We start from the raw sequence: 25,076 nt of genomic DNA, 5'->3' as shown, positions 1-25,076 counted from the left end.
AGATGGATTGGCACATGGAAATAAGCATCCTGAAGGTCCAGAGATACCAGCCAGTCCTGGAGCTGGAGGGCCTGAAGGATCTGAGAGAAAGTTACCATCTTGAACTTATCCTTCCTGAGGAACTTGTTCAATTCTCGTAAGTCCAGGATGGGTCTCAGTCCTCCGTCCTTCTTTGGTATGAGAAAGTAGGGGAGTACCAGCCCTTGTTCCTGTCCACTACAGGTACCGGTTCTATGTCACCTTTCTCTAGCAGGTCTATAACTTCCTGCAAGAGGAGCGGATCTGGAACTTTTAGAGAGCTGTGCCCCGGTGGATGAATCTGAGGGATGTGTAGAAAGGGTAGGCAGTAACCCTGGGCAACTGTCTCCAATGCCGGAGCTGGCGCGGAGCATGTTCTTGCTCTAGAGTTTTGAGCTTATTTTCTGAGCTATTAAGGGTCTGCCTTATGGTTTTGAGGACCCCGGCCTACCTTGAGATGCACATCCCTCTTATGTAAACTTTAAATGCCTCCCAACGGGTCCCCTCGGGTGTGTCTTGCAAGTTGTTACTCTCGAAGAACATGTTTATATCCGCTAGGATCTCAGCTTTAAAGACAATGTCAGATAGAGCCTCAGATTTAAAGCGCCAGGCGGGGCGGGCGGCCACAGTATTGCCCAATTGGATCTGCAGTAACACGGGGGAGTGGTCAGAGAGCGTGCGTGCTAGGATCCTGACATCTGACACCCTGCCCATCCGGCACCACGACAGTAGAAACGTGTCTATTCTTGAAGAGCTGTCGTGCACTGTTGAGTAGAAAGTGTAATCTCTATCCTGGGGATGGAGCGTTCTTCACACATCGTGTAAGTTTAGGGAATTCATGTGTGTAAGGAGTCGTTTGGCAGCTCGAGACGTGACCCTGCGGGTAGTGGTTGTTCTGTCCAGGGCATTATCGAGTATCAGATTCATGTCCCCCTCCCATATAATGGGAACTTCCACATATCTCATAAGGATGGTGGTCAAAGCATCTATAAATTCGGGGGAGTCAGTGTTGGGGCCATAAGAGTTCATGAGCAGGCATTCGTTGTTAGCCAGCGTGCAGTGGAGAATTACATACCTGCCCTCTGTGTCAATGTGGGATGTGTGGAGTGTGAACTTCACTGACTTGTGGATGAGAGTCAGGACTCCCCTGGATTGGGTGGAGAATTGGGTATAGAACCTGTTGGGGCCCCAGGACTGTGCCAGGTTAGCTGACAAGAGTTTCAGAGTGTGTGTCTCCTGCAATAGGAGTACCTTGATCCCATGCCTTTGTGCATATGCTGTGATCCTGCGGGACTTTGTGAAATATGTCAATCCCCGAACATTCCACGTCAACATTTTAATGGCCATGCTTACACTTTACGGGACATCTCAAATCGAGGATTTGTCTCTGTCTGCAACCATGTGTGCTGCGGTAGCATGGAGACATGCTGGCCATTTATGGAACATCCCAATTGAAGGATCCATCTCTGATAACCACTACATGTGCTACGGAGGCCCAAACCTGCCCCCTTTCCAAACCCGTCATTACCTTTCTGCCGACTTTTATAAAACATTCCTCAACTGCGCCACCCCCTAACCCCACCGCCCGGTACAAACTAGCAGTGTGATAGCTCCCTCCCATGCATCGACCATCTGAGTGCCGTCCCCAACTTGGCAACGCTCAGTTTACCCTACCCGTAACAGGAATGTCAGGGTGTCGTATCAAACCCGGCCACTCCGACCAGTTTGCCCAATGGGGGCAAACCTGAAAACAGAACAAAGAAGCTGGCATTGCAATTGTAGTGGGGGTCGCCACTGCCGTGTACCCAATTAAGCAAGTAGTTTGGCGTGAAAGGCGCCTATAGGGCAGCATTGAAGTTACAGTGTGCTGTGTTACATTGCAAAAATAATGACGGATGGTAGCAGGCAAGGAGAGACGCAGTCTCAATTAGTACCCACTGAAGAGATCTCATTCTCAGGCGAGCCTCTGGCACAAGGAAGATGCAGGATGCCATGAGGCCTAGCAACCTCAAAAAGTCGAAGGCTGGGAGACGTTGGGCATTTTGAAATTTGTAGACCATCTGCAGAATATCTTGAGCCCTCACCTCTGGTGGCGAGGCTTTTCCCAGGGAAGTGTCCAGGACCGCTCCAATGAACTGGAGTCTCTGTGATGGTATCATCTGTGACTTCTTTAAATTGAGGGAGAAGCCCAGTTTGTGAAGGAAGTGGCAGACATAATCTAGCTGGATCTGAGCTTGTTCCGAAGATACAGCTCTGATCAGCCAGTCGTCCAGGTAGGGGTAGACGTGGATCCCTTTCCTCAGACTCGCAGCCACTACCGACATTAGCTTGGTGAAGACCCTCGGGCGGAGGTCAGCCCAAATGGCAGAACTCGAAATTGATAATGAGAGCCGCCAATTGCGAACCTCAGGTATTTCCTGTGTTTGAGATGGATTGGCACATGGAAATAAGCATCCTGAAGGTCCAGAGATACCAGCCAGTCCTGGAGCTGGAGGGCCTGAAGGATCTGAGAGAAAGTTACCATCTTGAACTTATCCTTCCTGAGGAACTTGTTCAATTCTCGTAAGTCCAGGATGGGTCTCAGTCCTCCGTCCTTCTTTGGTATGAGAAAGTAGGGGAGTACCAGCCCTTGTTCCTGTCCGCTACAGGTACCGGTTCTATGTCACCTTTCTCTAGCAGGTCTATAACTTCCTGCAAGAGGAGCGGATCTGGAACTTTTAGAGAGCTGTGCCCCGGTGGATGAATCTGAGGGATGTGTAGAAAGGGTAGGCAGTAACCCTGGGCAACTGTCTCCAATGCCCAAGCATCTGACATAATAGCCTGCCATTCCGTCAGATGGTGAGTTAACCTGCCCCCTACAGGTGTTTTGTGTGGAAAGACCTCAGAGTGGTTTGGGGGCGGCTGATGCGGATGCCGAGGGTAAAGAGGCACCTGCTGCTGCTTCAGCTTTAGTACTTTTGACCCGTCCACCTCGGGTGGATCTCCTTTGGCCTCTTTGAGCTGGCTGTCCTCTGCCTTTCCCGAATGTGGAATAATAGCGAAAGGACTTTCCTCTCCCAGAGGTTCCTGAGGGGCGAAAAGGAGTTTGGCGGATTGCAGCTCCTAAAGATTTTGCCGCTGCTTTAGATGTTTGCAACTTTTCCAGACTGTCATCAGCCTTTTTACCGAATAAAGAAGAGCCGTCAAAGGGCATATTCAAATGTCTGGCCTGTACATCTGGAGCAAAGACAGACTTTCGCAACCACGCATGCCTGCGGATTGTCGTACTTGCCGCCATGGCCCTGCTGATACTGTCAGCGGAATCGATGCCAGTTTGAAGTGACTCGCTCATGGCATCTTTAATGATGTTAAGGAAGGCTTCCCTTTCCTCTCCTTCCGGTATGCAGTCAGCCGCTGATGAAGCACACTCCCACAGTGTGTGACTGAACCTGGCGAGCGTACAGGTGGCGTTGATGGACTTTAACGCCATACTGCAAGCAGAAAAGACTTTTTTTTGCCATAGAATCGTACCTTTTGTCATCCCTATCCTGTGGGACAGTAGGGTAAGCGGATCTGCTGCTTGATGAAGTTGCCGCTTGAACCACCAGGCTCTCTGGAGTCGGGTGTTTTGATAAGTATTCAGGGTCAGCCACAGCTACCCTATACTTGGCTGACAATCTTTTATTGACTGCAGGGATAACCTCAGGAGTTTCCCAATTTGATGAAATCTTCCTTTGCAAGGCTGCATGGAAGGGGACCACAGGGTCCTCCTGTGAACCTTTGTCTAGTATGTCTGTCAGGTCATCCTGTTGAAAAACAGGTGAAGGCGCAGACCAACCCATAAATTCAATAATCCTTGCCATCAGGGTTCTATAGGGTGTTTCGGCATGTTCCCCTGGGTCTGGTTTGACAAATTCCACTTCTGGGGAAGTGTCCAGCCCACTTGCCTCATGTAATGATTCCTGTAGGTCTTTCAACCTTCTTTCCTCAGAGGTAAAATCCTCTGAAACAGGTAGTGTGGTCCTCTGCAACCCGAAGGTTTCCTGGTCAGAATCCTCCCCTTCTTCATAGATTGAAGATAATCCGGGGTACTCTGACCTCGGAAATGGTGTAAAACCCATTTCTAAGGCAGAAGGAGCCAAACTCGTCATTATTGGGCGAGAAAACGTTGATGTCGTCGATGCCGATGTGACAGGCTTCGAAGGCGCCGAGAAAGGCGTCGAGAAAACTGGAAGAGGCCTTGAAGAACTCGAGAGGATCGGGATCCTACTCGAGGATGTCGACGACGGTCTCGACGTCGTGCCGGCAGCTCTTGGTATCACCATTGGCTGTGAAGTAGCCGTGGTTTTCTCTTTTATCGGCGTCGATGTCGGCGTCGACGATGGCGTCGATTCGATCGACCGATGCGTCGAAGAACCCTTCGACAACAGCGTTGATGGTGCCGATCCATGCGTCGAAGGGATCTTCGACGACGGCGTCGAAGATGGTGCCTTCTTACCCGATGGCCGTGGCGCTCTCGGGTGGACTCTTTCGCCGGGTGCAGCGACTCGCAGCGTTTCAATTTTTTGGGTTTTTCACCCGGGGTATCACCCTCAGCTGTCTTCGAGGGGGTCAAGGCCGCTTTCTCGAAGACGCTTAGCATTTTCTTCCTGAATTCCTCCCACTCAGCCTGAGAGCTGTGTTTTGTGGGGCAGGAGACCCTTTCTGGGGAAACAGAAGATGATGAGGAAGGGGATCTTCGACGTCTCTTCTTTGAGTGTCTAGATCTCGACGAATGGTGGGAGCTACTTCGAGACCTAGAATGGGAACGCTTTCGACGGCGAGGGGACGAATGCCTCGACTCGGCCGAAGAAACTTTCAAGGAGGTTTTGACTGACTTACCTCTCTCGAGGTAAGTGACTGACTTACCTCTCCCCTTGCGCTCCTTCAAGGCTTTCGCCGTCATGAACATGCAGTCCTCACACTCCGAACAATGGTGCTCGACTCCCAAGCACCACAAGCAGATCCTGTGTGGATCCGTTATTGACATTATCTTTCCGCAGTCTCGACATTTTTTGAAGCCGGACCGCACAGTCGTCGGTTCCGATGAAGAAGCCATCGAGAACGAGTTGGTATTTCGAGTAAATATAAGAGTTTTTATCTGACTGAACTGAGCAACGATATTCCGAGGCCCCACGAAGCACGGAAAAACGGAACTGAGCAACGGACGCCGCGCGTGGCTATTTATGGGCATGGTGACGTCGGCGCCGATACGGTGGCTGTCGAGGGACATCGACTCGGCGGACGTCGATGTGCAGCGCCCTCTACAGAGAAAAAATTTCCGATGCCAGCGAGCTGGAGACGAATTATCAAAGATAAGGAATACGTCGGAGTACACAATCCCTTCGAAAGGGGGCTTCACAGCCCCAGACCTAACATGGTACTGGATTGCGGCACAGGCCCAACATGCCACGCACTGGTATGCACACTCGAACCCGCCCCGTCATGTCAAATTAGAGAAACTGGCAGGTGATGGGACCAATATCATGACCCTAGTACTACACCGCACGTTTCAGACAGACGCCCCGTCAGACCCTGTGGCCACCACGATTAGAGCATGGAATAGGATTTAGAACTCTAAACAAGAGCATCGCCCATATTATAAGTGGCTTCCTATACAGCAATTCCCAGGACTCTCCCCCACGCATGACCAGAATTTCCTGCAACACTGGGAAAACCTGGGCTATAGAGTGCTAACGGATCTATACCATGAAGGCAAATTTACCACCCCCCAAAGTGACGGCCCGAACACTCCAACTCAGCGCTAAAGTTACTACAGTACTTCAGGCTAAGAGCGGCGGTCTGAGCAATGTGGCCCTCATACCCAGACGAGCCCCCAGACTCACCCGAACTTCAATACATAGCAAACTCTACAGGCAGCAGGGGCATAGTATCCTCTCTGTATAGAATGCAGCTAGAAAAACTAGAGAATGCATCCCTCAAACCGCGGGAGGCATGGGCTAGGGAGCTGGAAATGGAAATCACTGAAGGAATGTGGAACAAAATGTGTGCACACACGCGCAAAGTCTCCCTCAGCGCTAGATTTCGTTGCATACAGTATAAACTCCTCAATAGACTGTATTACACACCGCAAAGAGTAGCGAAATTTGCACTCACTCTGACTCACACATGTCCGAAATGTAAATCTGAAGAAGCAGATCATATACAGATGTTTTGGTCCTGCACTGCGCTGAGTGTGTTTTGGACGGAGGTAGCAAAAGCACTCGCAGAGATAATTGGGTCTCCAGTAGACCTTGACCCACTGGCTCTACTGTTTGGAATATGGGCTGGAGAAAATGCAAAGAAAATGTCAAGGTTTTTAAATGTAAGTGATATTGTCGCTAAAAGATGTATATTACAATGTTGGAAGCGCCGTTCCCCCCTACCTTGGAGATGTGGTTGAAAGCCCTCGCCTGGGTACAAATGTGCGAAGAATAGTATATTGGATCCCTCCCTATGTCATCCCGCCCCAAAAACGTGTGGACCGAATTCTGCAGCTATCTGAACAATAAAGACGAGGTTGGGTGGAGTTCCACCCCCCCGCCGGGCCTGCCCGACGCATCATAAGAACAGTGCACCTTGCGCTCACTCGTGTTGTCAATACTCCCCCCCCCCCCCCATTCTGTACGGTCTTGGGAAAATGTATGATACAATGTCTAAATGTGATGTTATGTTTTCTGTTTATCTCTACGCAACATATGCTATACCCGTCTTAACTTTCTGCCAATAAACAAAAGTTAAAAAAAAAAAAAAAATTGTTGCTCAAGGTCATGATTTAGTCCTTCCATTGTACTGCACATATTATATATGCAAGTAGCTTCTCTTTGTCTTAAAGCTAGCTCTCCGTTACCTTTTCTATCTAATGGGTGAATTGATTCTAAACCTATTACTTTCATATCATTAACATTTGCATCTCTATGGTTCTTTTCGCAGTGTAAACTAAGAGGTTGTCGTAAATTTTTATTTCATATTGCCCCAATATTCTCTGTGAAGGTACCATGAAGCAGACACATACAACAGCTTCAGGTTTGCTCTAGAACAGCTTTATTAATTCGAAATGTAGGGTTGGATAAGATCTAACTTGCCCTATACCAAGGTGGGATTTTCCTACCAAAATAAACTAAGGACAGTCTGACAGGAAGTCCAAAGCAAAAGTCTGTCTGTGTCCAAAACCTATACTGGCCCTCAAGTCTAACTGTATACAATGTGTAGGGATGTCAGTAACAAAATAAACAGTTTTCAAAGTAAAAGCTCAGAGCTTTTTCCAGTTCTTGGCTTGCAATCAGCTTCCCTTTCCCAAGTATAAAATAGTTCAAAAGGCACAGCGGATTCCCTTCCCCAAGAGTTCAAGTCTTCCAGCTTTTCAAAACAAGACAATTCCCTGGGACACTTCCCAGCTCTTATGATATTGTCACATTTCACTATTTCACATAGGCAGCTCAGTTTATTGGCTTAAAAACCACATTAGAGGTTGTTGTAAAATACAAGTGTCTTTATAGGTGATTTCAGTGGCTTTTTCATACTGGGGTGCACTCAGTCTAGGCGCAGTTGTCGATCACATGTTCCACCCATCACAGGTCACGCAACTGATACCCCTTCTTGGCTGCTTTTCCATCAACTCTACGCCACTGCTTCAACTTGACAGTGATGCTTCATTCATTCACCTGTGTCACACTCTCCTGACACTGTGTGTGGCTTGTATGGCTACTAAGCATTTGTCACACTTTCTTGCATTCTCCTGGCTCTTGCCAGTGCTCGTTTCCTCATAATATATAGTTCCTTGAATTTCCTTGGCTGTTGCCAATGCTTGTTTTCTCATATACTTTGTCATATAATGCAGTTCCTTGAATCACGCAGATTCCCAAACTTTCTCTCACTCTGCTCAATGTTCAAGAATGCTCAGCACTTGCATCCCCTCTGTTCGATATTCAAAAGTACTTATATTTGCTTTCAGTTCATTCGGTATTCAAATGTACTCCTATTTGGTTTAATTTCGTTCGGTATTCAAAATTACTTATAATTGCCTTTGCTTCATTTTAAATCAACGTTCATTGCCCGATTTTCATACACGCTGGCCAGACCGGTTTTACCTCGCTCTTTCTCCCAGCAGCTTCCCATGAGTCTGCTCACCCGACGATGCTCCACTTGCAGCTCTGGACTCTTACGACCGCTTCGCTCGGTCGTGCCGGTCTCCCTCTTGTGGTCTGCCACCGGCTTCCATGGTCCTTCAGCTTTGCTTCCCACTGTATAAACTCTGCATCCTCTAACGGGTCTCGAGTGCTCCGCTTACCACACCGCTGATCTGGAGAGGTCTGCCTGCACCCAGCAGTCCGTAGCCCTGATTCCACAGTAGACTACATTTCCAAAAGGGTGTCGGCTTTTAAAGTTCCTGCCACCATGAGGAGTCCAGAAAAGACTAGACCGCTCACCATTAGAACGGTGGTCCTGCCTTACTCAAGCTGTCGTCCTCCTCATCACAGTACACAGCTGAGGCTGATATGTGTCTGTGTTAACAAAATGAAGCTGATATGCATCTGTATTTACAAAATGAGGATGTGGCTTTCTAGTTGGTCTCTTCTTCATCCCAGTGTGAAACTGGTGTTTCTTGGGGAATGTTTTAAAGGAAGGACAGGGAGAGGGCTTGGGGGATAGAGGGTTCATTATGAAAAGGAAATGGGGGATACCATGTCTCACCTAAGGATGTCCTCTCCACACTCCCAAAGTCTCCTCCACCCAGGTGATCCTCCCTCGTGTATCCACTTCCAGGGTCAGGATCCGATAGCGATGGCGATGGCCTTTCCCTGGCCACCTTCGAGGAGGACATCCTGGGGAAAGAAGTGAGGATGCCCTCAGATTCCTCACAGCTCCTCAATACGTTCTTTTAGTTTGTGTATGGTACTACCAATATAATATTTGCAACATGCAGTTAATGAATGACTTGATCTTCTTTGGTCCATTTGGTAGACCAACCTTTTTAGTTTTGTCTAATACACACAGACAGCTAATACATTTGCCACATTTGTAAAACCTTAAGTCATGCTTTTTCTTTCCTTGATCACTGTAAATGGCTAGGACTTCATTTATTATGCAAGATAGTTACTTTTTTATAAATCACTCTTGGACACTTATCTATGCACATATTTAGATCTGTGTCGAGTTGTAGTATGTTCCAATGTTTTAGTAAGCTTTTTTTCAAATGTTTCTTATTCCCAGAAAATCTAATGACAAACTGTACTTTTACTGGTTTTTATTTTCTTGGCATTGCATCGATCGGATTTTGTTGGCGAGTTAGTTTCTACTTCTCTTCTAACTTTCTGTATTATCTTTTCTGCATAAACTCTTTCTGAGAATCATTTTTTGATTAACATGTCTGCTTCTTGATAATCAGATTCTTTACCGCATATTCTTTTTGCTCTCAAGAATTCTCCTTTTGGTATATTTGTTGTTACCGATTTTTTTTATGTGCTCTGTCCACATGTACAACTGTATTGGCCTCACATTTTCTGCGAAATATATAAAAAGAAGCAAAGTTCTGGGAAGATTTTCTGGGAATAACAAAGATTTGGAAAAAAGTTTACATAAATATTGCCACATACTACAAGTAGACTAAATGTTATCAGTTCTCATTCTTTATTTGTGAGGAGTATATACAAGTGCAGGACAACTTCAATGAGAAAACTGAGAACTCCCCACAAAAAAGCATACTCAAAGAAAATCAGAATGGTCTTCGCCAAAGAATAATCACTCTTGCCAGATGGGAGTGGTCACTTAGGAGCCAATGTTTCAGTCTTTATAGTCGAAAGGAAGTTGCCTAACCTCCCCACCTCTGTTGTTGCCGATTTGCAGGGTTCCCAAACCACCTTCTTTTGCCAAATACAAATTCAGGCTTTCTGGGTACCCACACCCCTCAAATGACTCACAGCAGTCTGTTAGGTTCACCGATTGTAGCCAGCAGGGAGAACTACAGAGGAGTCCATAGGGCTGACTGAGCTTACTCTGGCTATCTTCCCCTTCACCTCAATGAACTTGGTGTAAACTCCTTGATCCTCTTACTCCTCCTACTATAGTCTGGTCCTGCATACGACCAATCTGGACCACTGGAACCTTCCGAGTTTGGCTGCCTATGTCCTGATCTTCCTTACTCTCTTTCGGTTCCTTGAGATTCTACGTTTTTTTTCTCCTCCTATGTACTACTATTTTCCTCTGTTATGATTACTTGGGTTTAACTCTTGAATACTTATGTCTGCTTCTCTTTCTCATCCCAGGATTGGACCTCCTCCTCCTGAACCCAGTCCTCAACCTCCTGTAGAAGTCCCGGGTCTGGCCTCCCCACCATCTCTGGTCTTGTTTCCATCTCGGTTGTTCCCACCTCTTCCTTTAACCTTTTTTTCCGTTGCTACCTCCTGCCAACTGTTGACTTCATATGTTACTTCTTCCTTCCCTAGTAGCACCTCTTTCTGTCAAGTTACAACCACCTTTTAACTCTAAGGTTTAGATGTGATCCATAATGTGAGAGGTAACACTGGCCCACCTGAACGCTCGCCCATTAGTGACATACCACTCCAGCTCAGTGTAATCAATTAGCGCTCCCCCAGCTGCTTGTTGCAGCTGGGGGAGCACTCTTGGGCTGGCTTAAACAGTCAAAGGGAAACCTTGTTTCCCTTTGACAGTTTAGTTTCCCAGTATGCATGCTTAATGAGCCATGCAAGGTCGGGGGCATTTTGCTTCTGCAGCCTTGCATGGCCCGTTGAGGGTGCAGGCTGGAGAACTGCATGTTTGCATGAGTGAAGGGGCGCCGCAGCGCATCCCCACACATACAAATGGAAGGCAACGCAATGTCATCAGTGCTCTGGCTCCTGTGTGCATTTGCAGGATTTTGTTCTTGTGCCTGGGAGCCAGAGAACTCTTGTCACTGGAGGCGGTGTGGAGAGTGGTAGGATCTCGACCAGGGCTGAGGTAAGTATAACATGTAATTTTGAATGTGTATGTTGCTTGGTATGTTTGTATGGATGCATGTGTGAATGAGCAAGTATTTGATGTATGGGTAGTTGGACGCATGTAAATACTGTGTGAAGGCTGTTTGAATGCGTGACTATGTGCTTGAATGAGCATGTGAATGCTGTGTGAATGCTGTTTGAATAGGTCTGTGTTTGAATGAGCGAGTAAATGCTGTTTGAATGCGTGAATAGGCATTTGAATGAGCAAATACATGCTCTGTGAGTGCTGTTTGAATGCATGAATATGTATTTGCAGACTTATTACACCAAAATGGCAGTATTGGCACATAATAAATTATCATGCTTGCTTCAAAAGCATCATAAAGCAAGCAGAAGTGTTAATTTGTGGCTAGGCTGGCTTTTTGATGCACTCAGTCTGGTCATTTCGTATTGTGGCATGACATTGTTTTACTGGGCATCTATGATAAAGCAAGCATGACATTTTGTTACATGGCTAGGCTGGCATTTTGGTGTAGCCAGTCTAGCCATTTCTTACTGTGGCAGGACTTTTTTTTTTACTGGGCATCTATCTATGACTTTGGGGTCTTGCTTCTATTACTCCGCCTTGGGGTTCCGCATCTTTTACCCTGGCTTGGGGTTCTGCTTCTCTCACTCCACCTTGGGGTCTTGCCTCTCGCGCCAGCTGTGGGGTCTTTTTTCTCTCAGCCTTCCTAGGGGTCTGCTTTCTCTCACCCAGCCCTGGGGTCTTGTAGGGTCTTGCCGTCCTCCTCCCAGTACCCAAGAGCCTCTGCATACCTCTGATCTCCTGGCTGTGATCCTCGGAGTGTCAGTTAGTTTGGCCGACGTGGTACTGCTCCTTCAGCTTCCCCACAGTGTTCTACATCGGGCAGAGCTTGCCTTCTCTCCCCACTGTCTTCCGGTGGGACTTTGGGATCGGCTCGACAGTCGTCACTCCTCAGGTGGCTTCCACTCCTCGATACTCTTCTAAGCGAAACCTTTCCTGTTTGTGTCCCGACATGACTGGTGAGAGTTCCACAGGCTCTGCCGCGGCTGGATCCGCCATGACTGGCGTACTATCCCTCTTTCCTGACATATCTCCCAGGAGGAGCTCACTGGGCTTCTGCAGTTCTACAGGCTTCTCCTATCTCTGCATTTAGATCTGATTGGCTCTTTATCGCTCTGTGTGCTATGGAATGGGACTAGCTACTGTTCTCCCGTTCCTGGCAAGGACAGGGAATACTAAGGGTTAGAAACCATACCAGCTGTCCATACATGGAGTTTCAAGTTATCAAACAGTTTAACTCGCACATTGACAACAAAGATATGAAGCCATCTGATATCCCTTTCTGGGGATATCCTGTGCCCTAAAGGGGGAGCAAGGGGGTCACTGCTGGTGGAATGTTGTTTGCCCTGTCCCTTAGGGAGTGTTAAGCTTAGCTGACTCACCTCCCTAGTACCAAAAGGGGATGGAGAAGGGATGAATTCTCTGGATTTGTCACAGTATTCAAAGTAAGTGGGCATAATTTCAAGTGTATTGAGCTTGTTTCCAATGATTTGTAGATCTACCTTTAGAACTTAATAAAATATGTCGATTTTGTACCGCACTTGCTAAGAGGTTTTTTGCAGTTTGGTAACATTGTGAACTGAACGCAGTATGGGTTAGAGAAATTAAAACTGTGTTATCTATCTCAGAAGATACAAAAGCAGAATCTGCCATAACCAGACTCAAACGTGATCTGCAGGTCAAACACTGATGTCAGCAGCAAGTGCTTAACTCAAGAGCAATTGGACAAGCTTGACCTGCAAAAGTGAAAGCACATCCATGTTCTTGAAGCCTCTCCTATGAGCATATCCATTCCTGACCCCCTCCAGCAGTGATTCTGCCACCAGTGTGGCCATGAAAAGAGGCAGTGGGTATCCTTAGCCTCATGACTATCCCAGGTCAGAGACCTAGGGACTGGTTAGCACTCAAACGTACCCAGCTCAGAGTATGGGAACAAAATATTCACACTCATGGTCCTGAACCAATATTTATGACCACCATCTGACTCACAGGGTTCAAGCTCTGTTTACTTTTAGTCATGTTCAGGAGTTGACACACACTTCTAAGATATGGGAATCAGATCAGGTGACATTAGATACACATATGATGACTCACAATCGAGCAGCAGGCCACCAATGATTTAGGAGAGGGTGGGGGGCTGGAGAAAAGCAGCCACATTCCTTGAAATCCCTTTGGAGAGACAACTTGAAGAATGATTTGCTGCACATATTCAAATCCCTCCCATGATCAGCTGTGTGGTTATGGTGGCCTTAACGATTTTGCTGAGATTAACAGATGAGGGAAGAATCATAGAGAAAAGGTTACTGAGTGCCTCACATGTTGGTGTGATTCAGGGGCTATGTTACACCTTTCATTTTGTCTCTTAATCATACCTTTACAATCTTTGTAATGGCACTAGAAACCAAAGAATTCAATTGTTAGGCTCAACTGCTCCCTGCAAGAGGGTCATGTGTCCAATAGGTGAAGTACACTGGTCCCAGTATAGGTAAAAAGAACATCCCTCTTTTCTCCCCTGAGGTCTCTAGACAAGTCAGATCTATGAAAGTCTCATCAAAACAGGTTCCACCCTGTTCTTCCAAAACCATCAAGGACCACATTGACACCCTTGCGCCTGCCCTGGCTGATTCCTGCAACTACTCCTTCACCTGAGGAGCCTTCCCCTCCCCTCTGAAGCACTCTCTTGTGCACCCTCTTCTCAAGAAACCCACAGCTGACCCTTCTTGCTTGGCTAACTATCGCCCAATATCCATTACTCCTTTTCTGGGCAAACACCTGGAAAGGCTGGCCATCTCGCAGCTTAACCTTCACTCTGATTCTGTTGGTCGTCTACATGACCATTAGTCTGCCTTTAGAGCGGCCAGAAGCACGGAAACTGCTCTCCTGAACATCCGTGAAGATCTGCTCTCCAACCTTGACTCTAACATCCCCTCTGTCCTCATTCTACTCGATCTCTCTTCTGCCTTTGACATGGTCAACCGTACTATCCTGCGCAACCGTCTCCTGATAACTTGGGTATCACCGATCAGGCTCTAGCCTGGCTGACCTCTTTCCTCTCTGATCGACCCTCCCAGCTCCAACTTGGGTCCTTCTTTTCATCCATCTCCCTTTCTACTTGCGGTGTTCCCCAGGGGTCTAACCTCTCACCCTGGCTTTTCAACCAATACCTGGCAACTCTCGCCTACCGCATTGCCATTTTCTGCTCCAATTTTCAGTGCTATGCTGAGGACACAACTCATTTTCATGTTTCCCTCGGCCCTCCTCTTCTCCTTCTCTCATCTCGGATTGCCTATCTGCCATTCAGGATTAATGTGCCGCCAATGATCTCTGGCCAAATGCCAGAAAGACAGAGATCCTACTCATCGGCACACCTTCACCCTCCTTTCCTGTCACTCTTTGGCTGGCCTCCCTTGGCCGTCCTCCTACCCCCACCCGTGAGGATAAGAACCTCTGGGTCATCTTTGACTCCAAGCTCTCTTCCTCTGCCCACATCTCTGATGTCTCTAAAAAGTCAAACTTTCTACTTAACCTCCTCAGAGGTATTCTGCCTTTCCTCTCCTTCCCCCAGAAGCTCACTGTCTCTCGAGCCCTGGTTCTCTCTAGGTTGGATTATTGCAACAGCCTCTTTCTAAATCTACCTGCTTCTACTCTGCCCTTTGCAACTTATCTAGAACAGGACTGCAAGACTTGTCCTTGGCCTCAAGCCCTGGCATCGTATCGCTCCAGGATCGTATCTCTCCAACCCTGAAATCTCTCCACTGGCTACCAGTGGCTGCAAGGAAACATTTCAAGACCCTTTGCATTGTCCACAAGGCTTTCTGGGGCCTGGGCCCAAAAAAGCTCCAGCTCTCCTTCCGTAAATACCTTCCCTCCCAAGCTCTTCGCTCCTCCACCTCTAACTCCCTCACGGTCAGTCGTTTTTCAAAGAAACAAGCTGGGGGTAGATCTCGGTCTTCAGCTGGGGCCTCCCTCTGCACAGCTTTGCTGCCACTCTGAAACTTGAGGAGAACCATCTCCGGTTCTGGAAGCACCTCAAGACCTTCCTCTTAGCTTCTGCCTTCTTTCCTCCTCTCCCCTGCTGATCTGCTCTGTCACAGCATCGTGCATCTGGTCACCCTCTGACTTTTGGGCCCAGGTACCTGCTCCCCCTGCCACCCACCCGCACTTCCTCCTGGCAATCTCTTGCATTGCGTTCTGTATCTGTAACCCTACAGACCCCCCTCCCCTCTGTTTTCTGCACTTATCAGACACACCCTGTCTGTTGCCTTACACCTAGCACTTGGCACTTGCTGGCTGCACTACCACTGTTTGTTGCTTTATTTATTTAAGTTTTCTTTATTTGTATTCCTTTTTTTTAGCACTTTCCCCCTCTCCCCATCCCATGCACTTTCCCCTTTCCCTCTCCCATGCACTTGCGCGTTCCCAATGTCACTGGGCCCAGTAAGATCGTTGTTTGTTCTCCCTTGTTCCCCTCCCTTGCCTCGTTGCACTCTGAAACACTTGTGTATGAGCACGATACAAATAAAATATCAATATCAATATCAATATCCAACAAACCCTGCTTGCTACAAAGTCATCTTTGCAAACAACTATAACTAGATCAAGGAAGAAAAGCAAACCATAAAACTCTGGACGTAGCTCTGATTGACTAGTGATCTCGTTGCTGGAGTTTCTCCAAATCCAAGACACACCTAAGGGAAAGTAAATATTTGCATATAAAGCATTAGTTTGCTGAAATAGCTTCCCAGAAGACTTGTAGGAACAAGCGGGCCATACGACCTTAAGGAAAACTGTGACATCCATTCTGTTTTTATAACTTTACTGTGGCTTCCTTATAGTAACTGGTCCTTTAGCCCACATGTGAACAGCAATTAGAGATGCCAAGAGTAGAGATGTTGTTACACTAAATGTTTGCACTCAATTCACTTATTGCTATCTTTAAGTGCAATGAAGAACTTACTGACCACTTTCGTAAACACTAGGGCAAGGCCAGAACAAACCATTATCCAATTCAGTATACATCGAGGTAATTGCAGTCAATCATGGCTATCCACCAACTAGCTGCCAGTTACCCAACACCTTGGTGTGTTAACATTTTCCTGTAAAACAATGTCTTGAACAACACGGGGCAAGAATACTGCAAATACATATTAACTATGCCATTACAGTCCAAATCAGGAATCAGTAGAGATGGCTGTACGTCTCTTGACTAATAAATCACTACCTAACCCTGATAGACTAGTATTCCTGTTTCCCTGCAAAGCGTGGGAAACCTATGATCTGATCTAAAAGGATATCTCGCTACAGTATTCAAAATTGCTAGAAGCTGTGAACTATTTACCCCCTGCTTGTAGCCTAGAAGGGTCTAGTTAGCTTCTCACCAACATCTACCAGGAGCTACCTTTAGGCCCACTGGTGCCATACAAACATACCCATGTGAAATTAATTTTGTGCGTTTGTGAATGCTTATAAAGGAGCATGAGGACAAACCGAGTAGACTTTGAAAGATTAATGGGTGATATATGCAGTACAAAAGGCTAGTGATAGATACCGTAACCTGGGCTGGTCATTCTTCTGCCTCACTCTCTCATCTTTATGGTGTCCCTCAAGGCTCAGCACTCAAGCCTCTTCCTTTCTCCCTGTACACTGCTCCCCTTTATGCCCTTATCTCTTTCTTTCATCTCTCTTTTCATTTGCATGCCAATGACGCCCAGATCTTTTTCTCTGTTTCTTCCTTTGGTTCTGCTCTTCACTCTGTTTCAAACTGTCTTTCTGCTGCTCAGAACTGGATGTCCTCTCATTTCCTACATCTTAATCCCTCCTAAACTGTGGTTCTGTTCTTTCTTTTCTCTATTTCTCCCAGCGCCAAAACCTCCTCTCTCTCCTTTCCCCTTCCTTTCTTCCCTTTTCACCATCTGCATGCAACCTGGGCGTTATCTTTGATCTTTCTCGCTCCTATACTTTTCATATTTCTCCTATTGCCCACTCTATCGCTATGCTCTTTTTTAACATTTGTCATCCTTGCCCCATCTTTCTTTTCATGCTACAAAACATTTCTCTCTTGTCTTTTTCCACACTGACTATTGTTCATCTTTATTGCTTTGTCTCCCCTGCTTCCCACCTTCTTCATCTTTGTTCAATTTAGAATTCCTCCATTCGTCTCCTTTTCACTTTACCCCCTCGGTCTTCAATTACACCCTCCCTACTCCCAATTTAATTACTTCCTTCTGAATCTCGTCTTCTTTACCACTTTCTCTCGATTGTTTTCAACTGCACTCATGTTCTGGCCCCCACTATCTTTCCGCCTTACTCTTGTTTTATGTCCCCTCGCTCCCCTTACGTTCACAGAATGGATTTCTTCAAACTGTTCCTAAACCTCCCTGTGCTTCGTCTCGTTTCCGTTCATTTACTCTCCTGGCTCCCAAACACTGGAACGCTCTTCCCCTTTCACTTCGTTCCACCTCATCTCTTCCTATCGTTCAAACAAACCTCAAAATCTATCTTAAATTCTCTGGATTCTCTCCCTTCTGATGTAACTTGTACCTATGCTCATTTTTTATCATGATGAATTGTACTGTTTTTTGATATTTTTAATTGTTCAGCGCCTTTGGCGAAAGACGCTCTATACATTCAATAAAATGAAAAGGCTATACATTGTTGCCCAAATACACTAGCCCCTTGAGCCGTAGAGGAAAAACCTGCTTACTGTTAATGCCCGATGCCCAGGAGCTCAATTATAGCCCCTGCATTTCCAATCTTTATTTCAATCCATGTAATTTTAAGAAAAACCGACATCCAGTAATGGACGACTAACTGCACTGTTGAGCAGGTCTTTAGTCCATCTCTGCAGAAAGCCAAATAAAAAAATAACAATATCAATAAAAATAACACCACAAGACCTACCACCCAGAGGGAGGATGCAGTACCAAAGTCAAAAAATCACAAAACCAAGAAGATCAAGAATTCGGGGTCTAGGAACTTTATGCAGAGATTAAGAATGAGAAACCTGAAAGAATCATCTTCAGAATCATCTACCCCTTTGATTCAGGGCTGCCCCAAGTAAATCCTGCAGCTTAGGTCCCAGTGCCTCTACCTCTACAGCTCAGCCCAGGAAGGGGGGGGGGGTGGGGGCAGAGGATGGCCTTGCCATTTGGCCAATTAAACTCGCCCCAAAATGTGCATCCAACGAAAGAAAAGGTCAATGCCTTTAGTGGGGGGGAACCACAGTCAGTGGACACGGCAGCGACTGACATCGTGGGCCAAGGGGTTCTCACATTGCAAGACTTTTCTCTGCCAAGGAACTCGGGAGACCTGGAAGGGCAGGAGATCTCTCCCTCGAGCCAGATCAAGGTTGCAGAGAGATCCTCTGAGGTGAAACGACATGCTTTGCCCACAATATGGATACACCATTTGCCGGGAGGGAAGAGTGGCTGCGTTTTAAACAGGACGAGAGTACTGGCCATTACTAGATCTATTCCTGAACTGTACCTATTCTCTCAGCCTCTGAGAGTTAACAACATTGGGAGAGGGGAAGGGTCTTCCTAGAGCACTAATACTGTCCAAGTTGGATTATTGTAATGCCCTATAGGTAGGCTGCAACAAATATATCACCAATAAAATCCAAATCCTTCAAAATAGCGCTCTAAGAGCTGCCCTGAGCTTCCCAAACAAAGCACATATCTCGGATACTAGAAGATCTTTCAACTGGCTATCAACCATAGACAAAATCTTCCTTAAATCTGTCTCACTGACGCATAAGTGCCTCCACCAGGCAGCCCCCCAATATTTAATAACTAGATTTACCAGACCTATCTCCTCCCGCCCATCTAGAAAGGCCAACGCCAATATCCTCCTTGTGCCCAAATTCAAACGTATGAGGTCTGGGGGGGGAACAGCTTCCCCGTCAAAGCAGCCCAATGTTGGAATTCACTACCTCCACCGCTTAGGGAGGACCTCCCGTACTTACAATTTAGAGCTAAGACTATCCAGATCAAGGTTGCAGAGAGATCCTCTGAGGTGAAACCACATGCTTTGCTCACAATATGGATACACCATTTGCCGGGAGGGAAGAGTGGCTGCGTTTTAAACAGGACGAGAGTACTGGCCATTACTAGATCTATTCCTGAACTGTACCTATTCTCTACTTTGGACATAAATTATGTATGTTTTCCTTTTGAATTCAGAACGGATGCGTTAGGGATAGGTTTAAAATCTCATCTGGGTTTGGACGCTTTGTTGGCCACAGGATAGGAGTTCAGGAGATTGGGCTTTATGCTATTGTCCTCACCCCCTATTGTGGGCGGGTTGGGGGATGAGGCGCATCCAAATGTAATCTCGAGTGACGAAGCAGGGGTCGAGACACAGCCTCTGAGAGTTTCCAACATTGGGAGAGGGGAAGGGTCTTCCCTTAGAGCCCGTGGGGATAGGAAGGAAGAAGCGCAGCTTGAATTGATTACACTCTTGCCTCAGATCATCTCTCAGATCTTTTCAGCTAGGTTTAGGACAAGACTCACCCTAGGTAGGGGTGAACCTATCAATGGTCTGTTGGAAAACGCAGGGTTCCAGTAGCATTTTAATCAAAAGAGAAGGTCTCAGTATTTTTGGTCCTTTTGACATAGTGCAGTAATGTGAGGCAGAAGTGTGTAGGCCCGAAGGCAAGTCCACGACTGGTGGGGGAGCCTGAGACCTGTGAGGCACCAGGCAACCAGTCAGCTGTTGAATTTTGAGGTGCTTATCTTTATGCAATGGCTCCTTATAAGTGTTCTTGTACTAGACCTTTGAAGCGACTCACTGAAATAAGCAAGACTTCTTGTGTCAAGATATATGGGAGACTACCACAAACTGGCACCCCGTCAGGGTGATTACCCCATATCTGTTCACCCATAAGAACTTGCTGACCATGCCTAGATTCTACACTTACTCTCTCAAAACAAGTTAATGCTATGGGGCTTCTGCCACATCATACACCTGCAAACTTATTAGAGCAGCTAAACCTTTCCTCTCATCGCCTAACTGCATTACACTAGCTAGAGCGCTAATACTGTCCAAGTTGGATTATTGTAATGCCCTATATGTAGGCTGCAACAAATATATCACCAATAAAATCCAAACCCTTCAAAATAACGCTCTAAGAGCTGCCCTGAGCTTCCCAAACAAAGCACATATCTCGGATACTAGAAGATCTGTCAACTGGCTATCAACCATAGACAAAATCTTCCTTAAATCTGTCTCACTGACGCATAAGTGCCTCCACCAGGCAGCTCCCCAATATTTAATAACTAGATTTACCAGACCTATCTCCTCCCGCCCATCTAGAAAGGCCAACGCCAATATCCTCCTTGTGCCCAAATTCAAACGTATGAGGTCTGGGGGGAACAGCTTCCCCGTCAAAGCAGCCCAATGTTGGAATTCACTACCTCCACCACTTAGGGAGGACCTCCAGTACTTACAATTTAGAGCCAAGACTATCCACTGGCTTAAGGAACACAATACTTAATATCTCTCTAGGTTGTGCTTCACCATAACTCTTGTGAATTGTACATACTTTGTCTATTTTTGCCTATTGGAGGATACATGCTAGAATATTTGTATATACTGTACATCCTGTGTGATACTTGATTGATTGTCCATTATTGTACAGGTGCCACCAGCAATGTAACCTCTGCTGGACACACCTCCTGCTGCTATGTAACTAAGCTTCACAAACCTCTTGATACTTCTGCGCCTTGCTACCCTTTGGGTTAGGTGCGCACTATAAATAAACAATACCAATACCAATCATTTTACCACCATAAACGGTGTATGGGCAAATACAAACAAATACATTATTGAATCTGTTTAAGAGACATAAAATGTACTGTGTTAAATATCCTGGACAATGTCAGTTTGACGACAGCACCTGGAACTGATCAACTACTGAAAATGCAGTGTTCTTACCTCACAGCTCAGACTACGAACACAAGCCCGACGCACAATGCTGAAGAGCTGGGGATGATTCGGCTGCTGATGACTGACATACTTGATCGAGGTCTCCTTATCATGACTGATGTAACCAGGGTGTCCCACTGCAAGCGATCTACAGCCCTGTGTAAGAGAAGAAGGAAAAAATGTCAATCTTAAGAGATGAAAAAAGCTGTCAAAGGTTACAAGCTCTCATACAACCATTCTATTGACATTTAAATATGGTCAATTAACTTTTCATCATCATCATCTCAAGATGCCTACAAAGACTGGTCTAAAGAATGTGACTAGAAAATTGCATCCTTTGTTGTGCTTTTGGATTTGATAAAGCAGAGCTACCCCGAAGGGCCAGCAGAGTACCTAAAAGAGAACATTTACTGTAGCAGAAGAGTCCCAGATATGAGCTGGTGTAAAGTAGAATAGGCAAGTGTGTGGGGTCTGATTGACACCCGATTACAGAAACCATGATGTTATAGCGAGCATAGGTGGGTGCATGTAAGTGGAGCAGTACAAGGCACCACAATGTACATTTATTTTATAAATGTACTCTACATTAGACAGTAAAAGCTTCATTGAGCACCTATAGTAATTGCTAACCAAATATGCCAGATATCGGAATATTGGTTATCCAGGTGGCAAGGAGCCAGAAAACAGCGAAAAAAGGCCAGATAACAAACCTTCCTGGTCATCTGTTATCTTTACGGGCTCTCTGAATCCTAAACCTTGGGTATCTGGCCTCCAAACAGTTTTTATCCAGCATTTCCTTAACGAAAAAGTATACTATTATGGCAATGGAAGGTGCCGGTTAACAGAACATTCTGTTTAACGGGTTGCTGGATAACAAAGCTTCTAATGTACACATTTATAAATGCGGGACAGTGCGGTAAACCGATTTAGTAATGCAGGTAAAGAGAAGAGGCAGGCTGCTCATTGTTGAGGGCAGCACAGAATGTATTGTTAGATATTAGAGCATCTGCATAAACTCTGGGTATACATAGAAAAAACAGAATCAGAATATTTCGAGGACAGAGGACAAAATGACAGTTTTTTTGGCAGAATTTTTCCAACATTTTTATTGAAATATTGTTGGAGGTAGGGTAAGGGATAACGTGGGGTAGGGAGTAGCGAATGGGCGGATGCGGGGGTGTCTCCCCCCACATTGTTTTAAAAGAAAAAATGCAAAAAACCCAAAGAAATGTTTGACTTTTTTTAGTTCTTTTTTCGATTTTTTTCACGGACATCCTAAACTCTTAGTACGACGTTAACAATTTGTTAAGATCCCCAAGTAGCATAGCTAGCACCCTTAAACCTGATGAATGGAGGCCCCTCGTTACAAAAGGACCTGTGTGTGATGCTCATAAAAAAAAAGATTGGTCTTGGCTGGCCACAGGCAACTTGTGTAGATGCCTTGGGATAGACGATGAAGTCTCATCTCTTCCTCCCGATAACATATTGAGCCAGTGTTTCAGATAAGAATTGGAAGTGGTACTTTTTTACTCCCTATTTTTCAAAGTTGGGAATAAAATGATTTTTAGGGAGTAAAAATGTACATCCATTTCCCAATGGGAGTATTTTACAAGTGAGCAAAAATATGTTTTAACTGGATAACGTAAATATGTTTGTAATAATTATTTATTTGCACCTAGTTACGCATGCACATTAAAAGATATGCGTTTACTTCTTCCTATCAGGCAGTTATAATAGTAGTTTCTTCCTGTGGTACTATGTTTTCTACTGACCCAAACATATCCATGGAGCTGTCTGGCTGAAAGCAGCTCTACGGTTCCAATTCTTTTTTTTTTATTAGGAGTAATTTTACTCAGTATTTTTATTTTTGGGGAATATTTGCCTATTTTTATGGAGTAAAAGTGTCCGATATACCCCTTATCTGTAGGGCTGCATTGAGCTACTAAATTGCGCACTTACTTTAAGCGGTGCATCAGTAGCATAGACCCAGTTTGGCTCATCAAAGTACACTCCCATTTTGGCAATCCCAGTCAATTCCCAATTTACACTGTCTCAGTGTATTTCCAGTTTGCAGCCTCAAAGTGACTGAAAACTCCCAAACAAACCATGGAGAGCAAAGTGATACCAGAGAGACCCTTCTTGTGTAGATTTACCTAACGGCATCAAAGACTATAAGGGCAGACATTTTTTCGAGGCTCAGTGTATTTCACATGGAGATATGGTAAGCCACTTCAACGTGGGGGGGAAAAAAGAAGATTACTTGCAACAAATTACAATGAAAACTAAGCAGGTTGCACCTAAACACACAAAGAAAACACAAACTATTGTCAGGAGTGTTCCTAGATAAAGGTCACATAAGGCTCACAAATTGATTTCAATGGCTTTTCTTGATGAAATGATATTTTATTTATATCGTGCTCATACACAAGTGTTTCAGAGCGCGACCAGGCAAAGGGAGGGGAGCAAGGGAGAACAAAAACAACGATCTTACTAGGCCCAGTGACATTAAGAGAAGGGGGAGAAGTGGAAAGTGCGGAAACAGAGGAGAGAACAGAATAAATAATAAGTAAAGTAAATAAATAAAGGTGATAAACAGTGGTAGTGCAGCCAGCAAGTGTCAAATGCTAGGTTAGTCAGATGGGGTGTATCCAATAAGTTCAGAATATAGGTGGGTGGGGGGCTGTATGGGTACGGATACAGACCCCAGTGCAAGGGGTGGCCCGGAGACAATGCAGAAGGGTGGCAGGGTGAGCAAATACCTGGGCCCAAAGGACAGAGGGTGGCCAGGTGCATGATGCTGAGAGAGAAAACAGATCAGAGAGGCAAAGGCAGAAGCGAAAAGGAAGGTCTTGAGATGCTTCCGGAACCATAGATGGTTCTCCTCCAGCAGACATTATGCCAGAAAGAGGAAAAATTGGTGCATTGATTGTGATAACATGTAGTTAATGGACAGTGTTAAGAACAATGTAGTTTTTTTTTTTTATATTTTACAAATTCTGTAATTGCTTATTCTCCTTTTGGAAAATGAAATAAATCTGTCAAAAAAAGAACAATTTAATTATCACACATTACTTAATACTATTCAGAGGATTAAACAATGGCCCACCATTCAGTACTTACATATCGCATTGTATGAACATAATCACTTACAATCTTAGGTAACTGATTATACCTTTTAGTACAAAAATATAATTTATAACAAACACAGTTTTGTAGTTTATAATTAAAGATGCATTATGGTCTTCCAACGAAATTATGTACCACGAATAGCAATATATTATCTATTTATGTTAATGTTTTCATTTTTTCTTTTATAATTTGAGGTATTAACATGTTTAATTTGGTCTTTTTTCAATTTTTAGTTTGGGCTATTAGGTGTCACTTGCGACACCTATAAGCCGAAACTATTGCATTACAGTACAGATCGGGAGAAAAGGCATATGAGGAGGGACACACAGCCTGTAGGTGTTGTTTGGTTATTTGTCCAACTATTGACTGACAATGGCCATGCTAATCCCTATGGCCATCCCCATCCACTTCCTGCCCCTCCCTGCCCAAAACACCTCGTGTTGGGAACTCTTTGAGCTCGCTTTACTCAAGCTTTCAAGCCATCCAACTTTGCACGCGAAGTGCCTGCCAGTGTTTTCTCAAAACAGGCTTCTGAGAGTTAATGAATTAATTGAAGTTGTAAACCCACTACTGGTGTAAGAAAAATGTCAACCAAGCCTGCTTTCAGACACTCGATTTATAAGCCTTTGGTAAAAATGCAAGTTCAGCGTGGTAAAGAGGCGTGAACTTACCAGCTGCGGGATTAGCCCACTAAAAGAGGAGGAGGCTTCATTGATAGCTGCACTGTTAATATGCACTAGGCTGGAGAATGCCCTATCACCTGTGTTTTAAGCCAACACTATATAGGCAAAAGAGTTAAGTTACAGGTAAGTATAGAAGTCTTAAGGTAAAAACGAGGCACAGTGAACTGTCCTCCAAGCATGCTTGTTTAGAAACATGTTCACATTTCATTAACTTGCTTAGTAGCTGCAGAGGTTGACAGCACGTTCTAAGGATCGCATGGTAGGAAGCAAACAGCCTTTGGT

At 45.4% G+C, this 25,076-nt stretch overlaps 1 protein-coding gene across 3 annotated transcripts in view; it reads right to left on the bottom strand.

Moving 5' to 3' along the window:
* The window catches only part of FLCN (folliculin), a 611,825-nt gene that overhangs the window by 415,019 nt on the left and 171,730 nt on the right, over positions 1-25,076 (bottom strand). For all 3 annotated transcript variants that reach the window (XM_069645735.1, XM_069645734.1, XM_069645736.1), the window contains exon 3: positions 20,992-21,138. In XM_069645735.1, coding sequence (XP_069501836.1) covers positions 20,992-21,138 — 147 coding nt within the window. The remainder of the gene's footprint in view (positions 1-20,991; positions 21,139-25,076) is intronic.

The sequence above is a fragment of the Ambystoma mexicanum genome, chromosome 2p, assembly GCF_040938575.1.
Source record: "Ambystoma mexicanum isolate Mex_15411 chromosome 2p, UKY_AmexF1_1, whole genome shotgun sequence".
Taxonomy (NCBI): domain Eukaryota; kingdom Metazoa; phylum Chordata; class Amphibia; order Caudata; family Ambystomatidae; genus Ambystoma; species Ambystoma mexicanum.
Note: the sequence above shows the minus strand (reverse complement) of the source record. Positions and strands in the feature narration are given on the sequence as shown.